Source organism: Cherax quadricarinatus, chromosome 84, assembly GCF_038502225.1.
Source record: "Cherax quadricarinatus isolate ZL_2023a chromosome 84, ASM3850222v1, whole genome shotgun sequence".
In the NCBI taxonomy this organism is placed as follows: domain Eukaryota; kingdom Metazoa; phylum Arthropoda; class Malacostraca; order Decapoda; family Parastacidae; genus Cherax; species Cherax quadricarinatus.
In genome coordinates, this window is record NC_091375.1 from 2,344,048 (window position 1) to 2,360,821 (window position 16,774).

General features: G+C 38.7%; 1 protein-coding gene across 2 annotated transcripts in view; it reads left to right on the top strand.

The window, feature by feature from the left end:
• Window positions 1-602: 602 nt before the first annotated feature.
• Window positions 603-16,774, top strand: part of LOC128704235 (uncharacterized) — an 87,106-nt gene continuing 70,934 nt past the window's right edge. The window contains exons 1-3 of one of the 2 annotated variants that reach the window (XM_053799276.2): window positions 603-675; window positions 1,369-1,580; window positions 8,609-8,741. Coding sequence is in view for 1 of the 2 variants with exons in the window: in XM_053799275.2 (XP_053655250.1) it covers window positions 1,529-1,580 (52 nt within the window). In the remaining variant the exon portion in view is untranslated. The remainder of the gene's footprint in view (window positions 676-1,368; window positions 1,581-8,608; window positions 8,742-16,774) is intronic. The other variant, XM_053799275.2, reaches the window with a different exon arrangement.

Sequence of the window (16,774 nt, forward strand, 5' to 3'; positions counted from 1 at the left end):
TTATAGCCCCTGGCCTTATCTTGGTTATCTCTAAGTTGTCTCCCCGCAACATCTTCCTCACAAGGACACTTAATCTCCCCGCCAAAGAAACAATAAATAATGGAAAACGCCCATTAGAAAGAGGGAGCGAAAGAGGGAGAGACTCTCCCTCAGTAGGGCCGTTCCCAGATAGCCAGTCTCTCTCTCTCTCTCTCTCTCTCTCTCTCTCTCTCTCTCTCTCTCTCGCTCTCTCTCTCCCCCCCTCCCCTCGTAACTCACCCCCGCCCCCCTTAATGCTGTAAATGCCATGCCTTGCCTGTTCTACCGTTTGCTTGTTCGCGCACTAATGCCTTGCGCCTCCACTATGCTCATCTTGCCCTTATATTCCTGGTATTCTTCCCCTCTTTTCCATCCCCACCCGGCCTACGTTTCGCCCGCAACCTTTCCTTTCCCTCCTCACAACTCGCCACGCTGTGAAATGTAGAAATTATTGCAAAGCGAAAACGGCAGTATACTCTGAAACTTTCCTAGATCCATAGTAACGTTTCTCCCCTCTCCCCCCTTCCTCCTCCCCCTCCCTCCCTCCCCGCTTATTCCGCCCCCATTCCCTTTCCGCATCTGCTATAGCAGTCACCCCGCTCCAGCGACCACCCTAACTCAGCGACCTTCGCTAGTTTAATGCCCTGCGCACTAGAGGTCAAACTTAGAAAACCGAACTTTTTACCACACAACTAAACTATAATTCACTCATTCTTCCCCGTGACTCCATATCCACCCAGGGAATTACAACCCCCCAAAAACTATTATTTCGCAAGAGCGCGGGAAAACCGCCCTTATGATACACATGGATTATTTCTCAACTATCGGAGTGACTATTCAGGAACGGCCCTAGAATGAAAGCGAACAAAAATTTTATTTAGTCCTTCTACGGGGTTGGCCCAGAGCCGCCGCTCACACCCGTGACGTCACGCTAACCCCGCCCACTACACCCAACCCGGCCACCTGATTGGCTCTCCCGGGGGTCTGATGGCTTCTCTTTTTAAGGGGGCTCGAGAATGAGCGCCTGCCCTAGATACTCCTGGATTTTCATTTATTCCCACTTAATTCTACCTTCTTTTCCCATCTCAAAAATTTTTCTTACGCTGATTCAGATCGGGGATTTGTTGTTGATTCTGACTGTTGTATTCATTTTAAAATATATTAAAATTTTAGTTTAAATTTTATTTTTATTTAATCATGTTTGCAGTGCATGTGTTTGTCTCTAAATTCTAATTCGTGTAATATCATTAGAATCAAGTTTCATTGGTAATATAATTGGTAAGATTGTAAGTGAAAACGGTGGATTCTGGGCCCCTTTAACATCATGGCGTCCCGTTTTCTACTCGGCAGGAATTTTGATGAGCCCGGGCGCGAGGCTAGACTGTTGCCGCTCAGCCTCAGTTCATCCTTGTGTGTGTTGAGTTTGTGAGGGAGCACGATGAGGCCAATCATCAATAATAAGTGAATTACATGTGTGCTAATTAAGGATTTACTTCCCTGGGATTTTTTAATGCAGCTTGTTCAAGAAAACCCTGCAATAATGGCGGAACAAAGCAATACAGGTACAGTACACTGCTCTCATATGGCCGCCTCACTTATTGTTTACATCCCCCGACAACACCCATACCACGTGTTAGGCTTTTTTGTGGCGTGGAGGTGTTAGGTTGATGTTAGAGACGGGTGGCAGGTGTTAGAGGAGGTTAGAAGCAGTGGTCGCCGCTGATAATAAAAGTTATATCAGAGAAATACACTGTCCATCTCTTCAAACTGTGGCCCAGGGTTGCCAACCTCACTAGTTAAGAGAGGGGGGATTGACCGGTACTTGTCTTCTCTCCTTACACATTTCCTCGTACACACCACACACTCCTCCACTACATGGAGGACGCACACACACACGCACATGATGTATGTGAGGTTAATGGCAGCGGGATGGTGTTGTGGTGATGGTAATTTTGAAAGTGGCGTGGCTGTGAGTGTTGGCAAGCCTGGCTACATTGCGATCAGCTGGAACCCGACGTGACAGATTGTCACTGATACTTTCCTCTTATTTACTCTCCTCTCTCATTATTATACCTTCTCTACTTGTTGCTTTCTCTCTACGTACACTACTTGTAATATGTAAACAACTGAGTATTTATATTCTTGGTCTGACTGAACTCTGTTTTATCTTATGCCTTGTACTTTTTTTTTTCTTTTTTAATTATGACAGTTGACAGTGAGATTTATAGACTCATATTACATGTGTTGGGTGAACTCTGGTTCTTTACTCGTATTGTAACCTGTAGACAGTATTAAAATGGGTATTAAGCCCGTAACATGATTGTTACTAGACCCTCCAGTTCCTTGTTTTGATCTATCCTCCTTTTTAAAGCCAAAAAATCAGTTAGGTGTATTGCAAACACTCAGGAAGTGTTCTTCTAGCTTTAGATTACTGCTAATGAAAACTAAATTATTTTTGTATTCTGATTGAGTTTTATGTTGTTCAGTTTATAAGCACCATTATTATTCTCGAGGACCCCAGCGGAAATAAGTCACTTTGACTTGTTTTGGGGGGATGTTATCCTAGGTAATATATGCTATAGTACTTGTGTATACTTGTGCTTAAACTTGCTCTCTTCCCAGGCTTAGAACCTTACATTTGTCTACGTTAAACTGTATCTGCCACTTCACCAACCACTGCATCAACATATCCAGCTTTTGCTTGGCCCAATAGTTGTGTCAGTAACAGCTGTTTTACCTTTGGAAACAAATTCAGCCTGCAACACACTAGGATGGTTTTAGGTTACCTATAGTCACTTAGTGAGGTCACTGCCCCTGCGGCCTGGTCTGAGGTCAGGTTGCTGGGTTGTTAAACTGATCAGCCAGGCTGTTTTTGCCTGCAGTCCAACGTGTACCCCAGCCAGGCTTGGTGGGCAATGCTCTCACACACTGGGCGTCCGTGGTTCAGTCCCCAGCTGGGTGGAAACAATTGTTGTATTCTTACACCTGCTGCCCCCGTTCAGTTAGCAAGCAAGTAGGGTATTAGTCAACTGGTGTGAGTTGCATCCTGGTGGACAAGATTGAAGGACCACAGTGAAAATAAGACAGTCCTTGATGACACACCTACTTTCTTGGGTTATCCTGGGTGGCTAATCCTCAGGGGTTAAAAATTTCTTGAAAGACAGCTTGGGGTTTGTTAGTAATTCCCTTTATACATGAAGGAACGGTCTTGAAGTCATTATCCTTTTACACTCGTTGAATTCTTTGTGTACTCGTTATTCCCATTTTTTCACTGGAGGTGTCTTACACTGTTCCCAGCTGCCTAGTTTTTACATGTAGTGATTTTGGTGTGCAGATTTAAACCCAATCCCTCCAGAAACTTTCGGGTGTGGATTGGCATATCTTTCTTACCTATATTTCTGAGGAGTACAGTTTGAGGGACTTAATTGAGGTTCTCCCAGTAATTAGGTGCCTGACAGTTTACACGCGCTGTATAGACTGGCGGCACTGAATCTGCAGTCATTGGAAAGATGTACTATTAGGGGGGGGGGGTTATATTACTGGAGTATACAAATGAAATACAGGAATAAATAAAGGGGATATAAATAACATGCTTAAAATATCTAAGCAAGACAGGACTCGCAGCAGTGGGCTTAAGTCACTGGTTTGGCAAGAGTTGTGGATGAGTGGAACAAATTCCAGGGTAGCATCATGGAAGAAAGAATCTTGGGCATATTTAAAAATAGGTTAGAGAGTTACCTTAAGAGCATCATTAGCTTAGCTTGTCTTCTGAAAGTTCTGGTTATCCAGGCTATCATTTTCCCTGCAGTTGAGATAATAACATTGTTGTGCTCTTTGAACCTGAGATCGTCTGACTACCAAGTCTCTTTCATTAAACTTCCACTCTGTTGAGTGATTTGTTTCTTTTACTCTTATCTTTTTTTTTCCTCAATCCTTCCTTAAACATAAGAATTGAAATTTGATCTCATTGAACATCATATTGCTGTTGGTAGCCCACTGGAAAACTTGGTTAGTATCAGCTTGGAGACTTACTATATCTTATATAGATGCCATTCATACAAAGTCAAGTATTGTGGGGTCTCCTATCTGTATGGTTCTCGCAAATTTCTTGTTTCCTAGAGGCTTAGAGATTCTACGATGTCATCCTTGGTGCAACTTGGATGAAAGATGTTGAAACATTATTATTGTTTAACACACTTGATATGGCTAAAAGGTGACATCGGTGCAGTAGTCTTCCATTCAGTTCACTTTAGGCATTACACAAGATTAATGAATGATAGCACCAATCCGAGGAGTACAGGAGGGCCCTGCTTATACAGCAGGTTAGGTTTTGGGTTACTGCTGTAAAGTGAAACAGCTGCTGTCAGGGGGGGGAGGGGGGCTTTTTTTCACCTTCAGTTGCATATTAAAGCCTGATAACCTGTTTACAATATCACATAATAAGTTAATAATAGACCTAAACTTAAAAAAATACATAAACAGTGCACAGATTACTTAAAATACTTTCTTCATACAGTGCACACATTACTTACCTTAAAATATTTTCATCCTTAGCTTGTAGGAAGTTGGAATAAATGAAGAATGGGTATAATTGAAAATCACTGCATTACCGAAACACCATAAAGCAGGGTCGCTTGTCCAAGAATCTATACCATCCTTTGTAGTTATGATGTGCATGACTGCAACAGAAAGTGATACTATCATAATCACAGAAAACCAACATACACAGAATGACCTGTTGTATAGACAATACCCAAGGACCCCAATGGAAATAAGTCTGACCTTTTTGGGTTATCCTAGGTAATTTACACTATGTATGGTAATTGTATTTATGTTTACCTGGGGGTGTTACAATGCATACATTGTAACAGCCCAGTGCTTGTTCCTGAGGTAATGTAGTTATTTGTGACAAAATAAAATGAATACCATTACTGTATTCCGAACCATGGTAGTTTCCTGTTGGCAGGACCATTGGCTCCCGTGCTTCTGCTCCTCATGACCCGCTATGAGTTTGCTTTTATGTGGTTCATTTCTACTAATAAGTTACCATAGGTGGCATAAATTTGCTCAGGAAATCAGTCATCAGGGCTCTGGTGGCCTGGTGGTTAACGCTCTCGCTTCACACGGTGAGGGCCTGGGTTCGATTCCCAGCCAGAGTAGAAACATTGGACGTGTTTCTTTCCACCTGTTGTCTGTGTTCCCCATCAGTAAAATGGGTACCTGGGTGTTAGTCGACTGGTGTGGGTCGCATCCTGGGACACTGACCTAAGGAGGCCTGGTCACAGACCGGGCCGCGGGGGCGTTGACCCCCGGAACTCTCTCCAGATAAACTCCAGAAGCCCAATACTAGGCTATCTGATGATTTAACCATATCTCCTTAAATCATTCTAAACTAGTTTATACTGACATGTAAGTAAGTTTATTTAGGTACAGGTGCACTTAAGTACAATTATTATACATGGTAACGTATGTAAATTACCTAAGATAACCCAAAAAAGTCAGACAAGTGACTTACTCCCTTCAAAATTATTTCATCTATATTACAAGAATTGCACATGGGTGTTGGAATCTAATAGTTTGTTGCCATGTCCACAAAATCAAATAATATTTTTAGCTACAAGAGTGTAAGTAATATGCATACAGTATGGATGACTTTCATGCTCGGGATTGTACTACGGTAGTAAAGTTTTCCTGTTAAGATTTGGATTAGGGAAGTGCCTGCCCATCCCAACCTAAGTGTTAAAAGTACAATGTCTACATACTGTAAGGATACTACAGTATATACACAAGTTATTTCATAGCTGTAAGTCAAATTTTACTTGGCGGTCAAGTAATGTAACTTGTGAATATGAGGACAGGTATAAATGCTGATTTGTGCTAGACCAGTCCTACTTGCCTACCCATTTTTAATCATGACTGAGGCAAGGTATACAAAGAGCTATCAGACATTCCCTGGTAAATGTTTCTGAGCACCTTAACCCATCTTAATAATATGTACATGTACAGTTATGCCTAAGTGTAAGTAAACAAGTTTTGGGTGATTGCCAGTGTCTTGCCTAGTAATGTGTAAATTACTTAGGATAACAAAAAAAGTCATAATAGCTTAGGCAAAGTCATGATTATAATCATAAAAATAAATTTAAATAAATCAACTGCAGATAATCCATTAAATAAAAAGATACAATAAAGTAAACTGAGTAGTTTACATGAATGCTAGGGGAAAAATATAATAGGTACGTGAATGCCAACTACGTGTATATGTGAAATCACTTTCCTCCCATTATTTAGCTTCATTCATTAGGAGCCCTTAAGCTCTTCCTGAATTGGTTGATGCCAGGATTGGCCATGATATGTTCAGGCAATTTGTTTCACTCCTTTATTGCTGTATAATAAAAGGTGTGATGAATGGTTTGAAAAACCGATGAGTTGAAGATTGAGACACTTATGCAACATATGGGAATCTTTATTCAGGAAACGTTTCGCCACAGTGGCTTCATCAGTCCGATACAAAGTAGAAAGGCGTAAGGAGAGGAGGAGTTTGAGGTAATCAGTCCCTCAGCCTGGAGTCGATGTGTTCAGTCCATCATCAATCTTGTAGATTGTAGGTGTTTGACCTTTTCACTATTTTGTAAGTAGATCTGTTGTTGATGCCAGCATCACTTGTGGAGACCTTTGTTTTAAGCATAACTCCCTTGGTATTAAATAAAATCTACTCCCATGCGGTGAATGATGGGAAAAGTAAACCTCTGGCTTTGTATTCAATTTAAAATAGAGGCTTTTATGATGTTATGAGCCGTTTTTTGGTATCACTTGATAGAAAGGAAAACGTACTAGTGCTTTTACACCATGGTTACACATGTCAAAGGCTTTTTTCAGTCTGTATACATCTGTGGAGAATCTGTGAGACTTACAATTGTACAGAATCTAATATAGGAAATATAGTGCTACAGAACATTTCATTAGGTCAAACAGCTCATCAGAGCTGAATAAACATAATTTTGGTCAGTTTCAGGACATATAATTTTGATCAGTTTCAGGAATTAACTTGAAATAGGGCTTGAAAATAGAGGAAATATTCGATTTTTAGCAGTTTTTCTAAGGAAGAGTAAGGCCTCCCACCCCTCTAGTCTGTTTTGTGAATTTTTACCACATCTGCTTCAATTATTCGGATGGCGGTAACCATGACCAATCGTGAAAATAGAGAGCATGTGTTATATAGAGGCATGAGGACATGATGAATGAACAGAGGATAGAGTGCATCGGTTACTGGAATGTATACAGCTTTATATTAGAATTTGTTGAATTTTCTGTAAAATTTGCCAAATTACCAAACTGTGCCGTTTATTGGATAGTTTTCATAGTTGAATGGGCGGTTTCTTGTGCTGATTTGATAGAATGGAAGGCATACTAGTAAACCATACCACGGGCGGGATTTGAACCCACGGTCAGAGAGTCTCAAAACTCCAGACCGTTGCGTTAGCCACTGGGCCAGCTAGCAACCGTGTCATTATGATTTCGTGAGTCAAGCATACTAGTAAAATAGCTAGGAATTTGATCAAATTGAGCAATATAATTGTCTTAAAATAGGACTGTTTATGAAATCGCTTCTGCGTAAATTGCGTTCAGATGTCAACTTTGCACCTGCCTAATTCTGTAAGTTTGCATAAAATTTAATATTTTTTGGTGTCACTGCCTTTGGAAAAAGATTCTCTGCCATTTTGGATTTTTTGTTTTTATAAATGCAACAGTTAGCACTTAATTTTGGGGATCACCATAGTGAAAGGTTAAAGGGCATTGTTCACTAATGCATAGAAGGAAGTTGTAAGTTAAAGAACTTGGGCCACATTTTTTTTAAAGGCCATTCATAGAATTAAATGTTAACTCAAATTTCTTGCATTATACATACAGTATGGTATAATATATGGTAAATCTCATTTTTGAAGGGTTTAAGGATTTTTAGGGAAAATGTTCAAATTAATTTTTCAAGAACTGTACGTACATTATTTGGTACAATATAAGTTCGTTGTGACACATAGTTAGCTCTCCTCACTTTGCAACGTACTCTAAATATTTATATTAGAGCTGATTTCCTTTATGTTTATTACAATATAGTACAGTACAATACTGTATAAACATTTAAAAATATACCAGAAGTGTTATAAATGTTGCAAAGGTGATAAACATCAAAGATGGTTGACACAAACCCACTAGCATTATAGTACATGTATACTCCTCACTTAGCAACAAATTCATTTATAGACGTCGTCATAGGAACGGAACTCCGTTGTTAAGTGAGGAGAGGCTGTACTTGCAAACTTTGGGAAGTGCATACTCTTTTTTTTGAAAATGAACACTGACAGTAGCCACTGAAAATCTTAAAAGATAAAGAGAAGGTTTAGGAAAAGGCAGGCTTCTTAAGTCCAGACTTGTATATAGTAGTTTTATTTTTTATTTTTGGTGCACAACAGATTGATAATTTACCATATGCATATTTTATTTTCACCCTTGTAGAATATATACACATTCTTCATCACTTCAGTGATACTATTCAAGAGAACTGGCCAGTTTCAAGAATTTTTTACTCTGGCAGCCTGGCTTGAGAGAGGCCATACAATCCTGGTGACTACCTAATCAGCTATGTATATTGCCACTTGCAACCTGAAAGCCTACTTAACCATCATGAGCCAGCTGATCTGTAGTGAAGACTAAATAAAAAAAAAGATGTAAGTTCATCAGTTAACATAACTTCTTGACCTCGAAAGGTTTTGGATGGTAAGTTTAACCCTTTGACTGTTTCGGTCGTATATATACGTCTTACAAGCCAATGTGTTTGGCGTATATATACTCACAAATTGTAGCGGCTTCAGATCAAGTGGGAGAAAGCTGGTAGGCCCACATGTGAGAGAATGGGTCAATGTGTGCAGTATAAAAAAAAATCCTGCAGCAAGCAGTGCATAATTAGAAAAAAACTCCGATCGTGTTTTTGGATTAAAACACCGACTTTGAGGTGTATTTTCATATAGTTTTTGTGGTTATATTCTAGTTTTCGTAGTCACATTTGATAGAATGAAAAACATATAGAAATGGATGTGATTTTGATTGGTTTTAATATAGAAAGGACCTAGAAATGGAGCTCAAAGTAGGGGAAATGTTTGATTTTTGCCGATGTTCAAGAGTAAACAAATGACGTCATTTTCTAATAAATGTCCAACTAGCCATTCTAATATGCAGTCATGAATGGGTTGACATTATTTATACAATTATTACAATATTGTAGTAGTCTGCATAACAGTAAATCTTGTATTTTTTGTTTGAATAAAAATTCAAAATAGAAAGCAAGAGTAATATCAGAGGGGCCTGGAGACGTGGCTGATGATCAAAGAAAATGTTATTTTAGAGCCAGGAATGTCTGCATTGTTCATTCTGGAACCTGTTTTGAAATTGGCATATTTTTTAATTTGCGTAAAATTGGTCAAATTGCCAATTTCAGACCAAGTTATTGGGTAGTTGAAATCAGTAAATGAGCAGTTTCTTGTACTCAGTTGATAGAACAAATGGAGTTCTAAAGAAATAGCTATGAGTTTGGTCGACTGGAACAATGGAATTAGTGGAAAATAGGGCTCAAAGTGGGCAAAATCGCCGATTTGTAAATATTGCCGAAGTCGCTAACTTCGCAAGAGCGTAATTCTGTAAGTTTTCCATCAAATTTCATACTTTTGGTGTCATTACCATCGGGAAAAGATTCTCTATCATTTTGTAAGAATTTTCAAATATTTTGCAACACCAGGAGACACCTCAGGATTTGGGGTTGTGATAGTCAAAGGGTTAAAAAGTAAACACATGTGTAATGCTGATTTTTGCCAAACTAGCATTCCCTGTGTGATTAATTGCTTCATTATTTATGAAACAAAAATGGAAAAAAATGCACTGCAGGTTAGTATAACATTTCTTATACAGCAATTTTTAAATTTTTTTTCAAGATTTAAAGATCTACAGCAAATCATCTAAAGCCAATAATAACTCAACAAACAGCTGCTGTATGAACAGTCGCCCAAGCAAGTACGTACATAACATAAGAAAGAAGCACTGTGGCAGGCCTGCTGGCCCATGCTAGGCATCTCCAACTCAGGCCCACTCATGTACTTGTCTAACCTGTTTTAAATTTACTCAAGGTCTTTGCCTTGGTGACACTAGTATTTGGGAATTTGTTCCATTCATCCACAGATCCATTGCCAAACTGGTGCTTTCCATTGTCATCTTGTTTTCTAGTGCATTTATGTCCTTTCTGTAATGGGGAGACCAGAACAGCACAGCATTATCTAAACAAGGCTTTACCAAGGATATATAAAACTGAACCTAGGTAGTAGGTTGGTAGACAGCAACCGCCCAGGGAGGTACTACTGTCCTGCCAAGTGAGTGTAAAACGAAAGCCTGTAATTGTTTTATATGATGGTAGGATTGCTGGTGTCCATTTTTTGTCTCGAAAACATGCAAGGTTTCAGGTACGTCTTGCAACTTCTACTTACACTTAGGTCACAATACACATACATGTACAAGCATATATATATATATATATACACACCCCTCTGGGTTTTCTTCTATTTTCTTACTAGTTCTTGTTCTTGTTTATTTCCTCTATCTCCATGGGGAAGTGGAACGGAATTCTTCCTCCGTAAGCTATGAGTGTTGAAAGAGGCGACTAAAATGCCAGGAGAAAGGGGCTAGTAACCCCTTCTCCTGTATAAGTTACTAAATTTAAAAAGAGAAACTTTCGTTTTTCTTTTTGGGCCACCCTGCCTTGGTGGGATACTGCCAGTTTGTTGAAAAAAAAAATAAAACTGAAGTATAACCTGAGGACTACTATTATTTATACTTCCTAATATAAAGTCAAAAATTCTATTGAACTTATGCACTGTTGCTTTGGCTGTAGATTACTGCTAATGAGAACTAAATCTTTTTTGTATTCAGAATGATTGAATGTACATTATTCAGATTATAAGTGCCATGGTTATTCTCTTTTGCCAGCCTTAGGGCTTAACATTTGTCTATATTAATCTGCATCTGCCACTTTTTCAATCGCTGCATCAACCTATCCAGGTCTATTTGCAGCACTCTGGTGTCCTCACCAGAATTAATCTGATGGCCTGTTTTAGTGTCTGTTGGCAGATTTGCTTAAATCACTATTTATTCCCTCATCTTTGTTTTTGTGTAAGATATGAACAACAAAGGGCCCAATACCAACCCCTGTGGAACACTGCTTGTAAGGCATCTCTACACTGATTTCTCATCTATGCAAACACACTGTTGCCTCACTGTCAACTATGACTCAATCCATGAAAAAAAATTCTCTCCCTATTCTGTGTGCTTCTACTTTCCACAACAACCCCTTGTGTGGAACTCTATCAAAGGCCTTACTGAAGTTCATACACACAATATCATATGCATTGTCATGATCTGCCAACTCAAGTACTTTGGTGAAAAAAGGTAGTAAATTCGTTAACCCATGCTGAGAATCATTGATCAGTTTGCTTTTCAAGGTGGTTTTGAATAGCCTCAGCATTTATTGAATCCATCAGTTTCCCCACATTGAAGGTTAGACTAATTGGTCTAGAATTTGAAGCTAACAACCCGTCTCCCACTTTGTAGATAGGTATCATACTTGACATTTTCCACTTATCTGGCACTATACTGTTTTCAAGTGATCTGTGTGCAAAGTTTCTCCTCATTCCTTTATATCCATTGAGAACAGTTCATCAGGGTCTGATGATTTGTTTGGTTTTAATCTGTTTGAGAACCACTTCACTTGTAACTTTCATTGTGCATAAGTTATTTTTGTCCTGACCTATATAATATTTTATTTCTGCAGTTTTACTAGTATCTTCCTGTGTAAAAATTGAGAGGAAATAAGTGTTGTAGATTTTATACATATCTTTTTCACTCATCTGACTTGAGCAACTTTCAAGTGGGTCTATCTTCTCCCTAATCTTACTCCTATATACATAGTGCCTGAAAAAGCTTTTGGGTTGGTCTTCAGTTTCCATGTGATATTAATTTCAAGTGTTCCTCTCTTCTTTTGATTCAACTGTAAATACCTCTCTTGACCATTATATATGTGATCCTTTTTATCCATTTAGGGTCATTATTATTTGATCTAATTTCCCTTTTGGGACGTATGTTGCCTGAGCGGCTTGAACTATGCTTTCAAAAATGTCATATTGGTAACCATCTCCACATACCTGCTCAACAGGATAATCACCTGTGAGGTCACACCAGTTCACTTTACCTAGATAATCCCTCAACCCCACAAAATTGGTTGCACAAAAATCAGGGACTATGATTGTAGTTATTAAAGTAATTCCATGATATATTGAGACTGAATAATTTGTGATCACTTTGCTCAAACTCATCATTAACCTCAAGATTATTAATTAACCCTTTCAGGGTCCGTCCCGTAGATCTACGGCTTTACGTTCAGGGTCCAAACCGTAGATCTACGCCATGAGCTCAGCTCACTCTGATAAACTGTGAGTGGTACATTTGGGCCTAGATATGAGAGAATACATCTATGTGGTATGTGTGCACCACATAAAACAGATCCTGCAGCACACTGTGTATAATGAGAGAAAAAAAATGAAATCATGATTTTTTGATTAAAACAGCAACTTTGCAGTGTATTTTCGTATGTTTTTTATAGTTGTATTTGCGATTTCTTGGTCTCATTTGATAGAATGGAAGACATATTACAGAAATAGAGATGATTTTGATTGGTTTTAGCACTGGAAATGGCTTGAAACTGAGCTCAAAGTAGCAGAAATGTTAAATTTTTGCCGATATTCAAGAGTAAACAAACGACCTCACACGTCTAATACACGTCAGCTGGTGGGTCTAATATACATTCACAAATATGGTGATGATATTTATACAATTATTACAGTATTGCATAACAGTAAATCTTCTATTTTTTGGTGTGAATAAAAATTCATTATGTGAATAAAAAAATCAAAATGGAATTTATTTGTAAAGCCTCAAAACATAACTAATGAACAGAGGAAATGTTAGTTTAGTGCCAGGAATGCCTACATTGTTCATTCTGGACCCTATTTTGAAATTGGAATATTTTGAACTTTGTGTTAAATTGGCCAAATTAACAATTTCCGATCACTTTATTTTGTAGTTGAAACAGTTGACTTGGCGATTTCTTGTGCTCAATCGATAGAATAGAAGTAATACTAGTGAAATGGCTAAGAATTTGGTTGATTGGAATAATGTAATTGGCCTAAAATTGGAGTCAAATTCGGCAAAATCGCCGATTCGTAAATATCGCTGACACATCAAAATTCGCGAGAGCATAATTTCGTCAATTTTCCACCAAATTTCGTACTTTTTGTTTTATTACCTTCACAAAAAGATTCTCTACGATTTCATAAGAAAAAATAACAAATTTTTTTTTTGAAAATTCTTGGACACTGGTGCGTGACTCCAGATTTGGGCCTTGGACCCTGAAAGGGTTAAAGACCTTTGTTAGCAAGAACTAAGTCACAGATTATTTCCTCTAGATAACGCTCTCCCACTTACCCAAATTTTAAACTTGCCCAACATAAAGTATTCGCTTGTACTACTGTGTATATTACAGATCTTAAGCTAAAGGTTTCCATCCTCATTTGGCTTGTTCTTGACAGTATACAGTGGACCCCCGGATAACGTAATTAATCCATTCCAGAGTGTGTCTTTCCCGAATCTCACTTATTCAAAATTAATTTTCCCCATAAGAAATAATGGAAATCCAATTAGTCTGTTCCAGACACCCAAAAGTAATATGTAATATACTACGACATTTAACCCTTTGAGGGTCTGTTCCATAGTTCTACGGCTTTGAAGCCAGGGTCCGAGCAGTAGTTCTATGCCATGAGCTCAACTCACTCAGATAAGCTGTAAGCGGTAAATTTGGGCCTAGTTATGAGAGAATTCATCAATGTTGTAAGTGTATACCACATAAAACAAATCCTGCTGCACAGTGAATGAGAAAACAAAAATGCAACCATATTTTTGGTTTATAACAGCGACTTTGCAGTGTTTTTCGTATGTTTTTAAGGTTATATTCACCATTTCTTGGTCTCATTTGATAGAATGGAAGATAAATTACAGAAATAGAGATGATTCTGATTGGTTTTAATAGTGAAAATGGCTTGAAACTGAGCTCAAAGCAGGTCCTTCACAAACCATCCCACTAACAGAATCTTATTTGCCCAACCCAATTTTCAGTGTATCCCAAGCAATAAGCTTTGATAATTCTATTCACTCATGGGCAAGTCCCAATCAAATCAAATACTAGTGTTTGTGGGGAAGTACCCTGGCTGGTGTATGTGGGGAAGCACCCTGGCTGGTGTGTGTGGGGAAGTACCCTGGCTGGTGTGGTTGGGGAAGTACCCTGGCTGGTGTGTGTGGGGAAGTACCCTGGCTGGTGTATGTGGGGAAGCACCCTGGCTGGTGTGTGTGGGGAAGTACCCTGGCTGGTGTGGTTGGGGAAGTACCCTGGCTGGTGTGTGTGGGGAAGTACCCTGGCTGGTGTGTGTGGGGAAGTACCCTGGCTGGTGTGTGTGGGGAAGTACCCTGGCTGGTGTGTGTGGGGAGGTACCCTGGCTGCAGGAACACTGCAGCAGACTTGTTGGCCCATACTGCCGCCCTCTATTACCATCACAACCACTACCACCCTCTACCACTATCACTACCAAACTCTACCACCACCATCACTTTCGTATCTTTCTACAAACTTTTTCTTGAATTCTATAGTGTTTCTCACCCTCTTTACCAAAGGACTGGCACTAGAAGCTTTCTTTGGGCCCATGGTGGCTTATTTAGCAGTTACAAACGCTAAAAACAATGGAATAATACAAAATATACAGCATGTATGAATGGAATCATCAACAATGGCACACTGGCTGTACAGGCCGCTCACGGCGCACGGACACGTTCGGGGCAAATGACTTTTACCGAGTTCAGTGTCGATAACCGAGCCAATATTTTGATGCAAAAACGTTACTTAATCCGATGGCATCTTAACCCGGAGGTCCACTGTACATACAAGGCAGTTCAAACATAAACCTTGTTTTGAGACTCTTGGCAACAGTGGTGTAAATGAGCCAGCAATATTTGTTTTACAGTTTATTGATGCCAAGTTATGATTGTTTTTTCTGTTTTTTAAATTGCTCTTAATTTTTAATAATTAACACTGTGTGCACTAGTTTATTATTATATTAGACATTTAAAGATGTTTTAGCACTTCAAACATTGGGAAATGTTTACCAGGCCTGGTAAAGGGTAATTACCCCTTTACCAAGAGTGGAAAAGAGTAATTACCCCTTTACCAAGAGTGGAAAAGGGTAATTACCCATCTCCAGGCCTGGTAAAGGGTTAATCCTTCATTGCTCCACTTGGAATATTCAGTATACTGTATACAGGTCCACATCCCTTTATCCAAAATTCTGAAATTTGAAAAGTTCTGAAAACCGAAGTTTTTTTGTGGAGTGTCGGTCATCTCAGTGCTGGGTCATGCTACTATGTGGCGGCATTGAGAATCATTCTGAAAGTGGAAAAATTCTGAAATTTGAAATGATACTGGCCCCAAGGGTTTCAGATAAAGTGTGGACCTGTAATTGTTTTTTTACCATTTTGGTATTTTAAGGCTATGTACACAAAATACTTAAAAAATTACAATTATTTCAGAGTGTAATACTCCCCAACACATGGAAATAAGTCACATCATTTGAATTTACTGGATTATCCTGGGTTAAATATACTTAGTGTGTTTTGTGGCTGAACTCCTGTTAGTATCATGAAATTGTAATTTATTTAGTATATAGTGTTGGAGTGGTTGGTACTTTTGTTTAACCCTTTGACTTTCGCGGCCGTATATATACGTCTTACGAGGTACCGTGTTTGACGTATACATACTCATAAATTCTAGCGGCTTCAAATCAAGTAGGAGAAAGCTGGTAGGCCCACATGTGAGAGAATGGGTCTGTGTGGTCAGTGTGCACCATATAAAAAAAATCCTGGAGCACGCAGTGCATAATGAGAAAAAAAAAACTCCGACCGTTTTTTTTTAATTAAAATACCAACTTTCTGGTCTATTTTCGTATAGTATTTATGGTTGTATTCTCGTTTTCTTGGTCTCATTTGATAGAATGGAAAACATATTATAGAAATAGAGGTGATTTTGATTGATTTTACTATAAAAGAACCTAGAAATGGAGCTCAAAGTAGGGGAAAAGTTTGATTTTTGCCAATGTTCAAAAGTAAACAAATGATGCCATTGTCCAATAAATGTCCAACTAGCCATTCTAATATGCAGTCATGAATGGGTTGATGTTATTTATACAATTATTACAGTATTGCAGTAGTCTGCATAATAGTAAGTCTTCTATTTTTTGTTTGAATAAAAATTCAAAATACAAAGCAAGAGTAATATCAGAGGGGCCTGGAGACATGACTGATGAGCAAAGAAAATGTTATTTTAGAGCCAGGAATGTCTGCATTGTTCATTCTGGACCTTATTTTGAAATTGTCATATTTTTTAATTTTCCTTAAATTGGCCAAATTGCAAATTTCTGACCACATTATTAGGTAGTTGAAATCGGTAAATGGGCAGTTTCTTGTACTCAATCGATAGAAAAAATGGAGTTCTAAAGAAATAGCTATGAGTTTGGGCGACTGGAACAATGGAATTAGCCGAAAATAGGGCTCAAAGTGGGCGAAA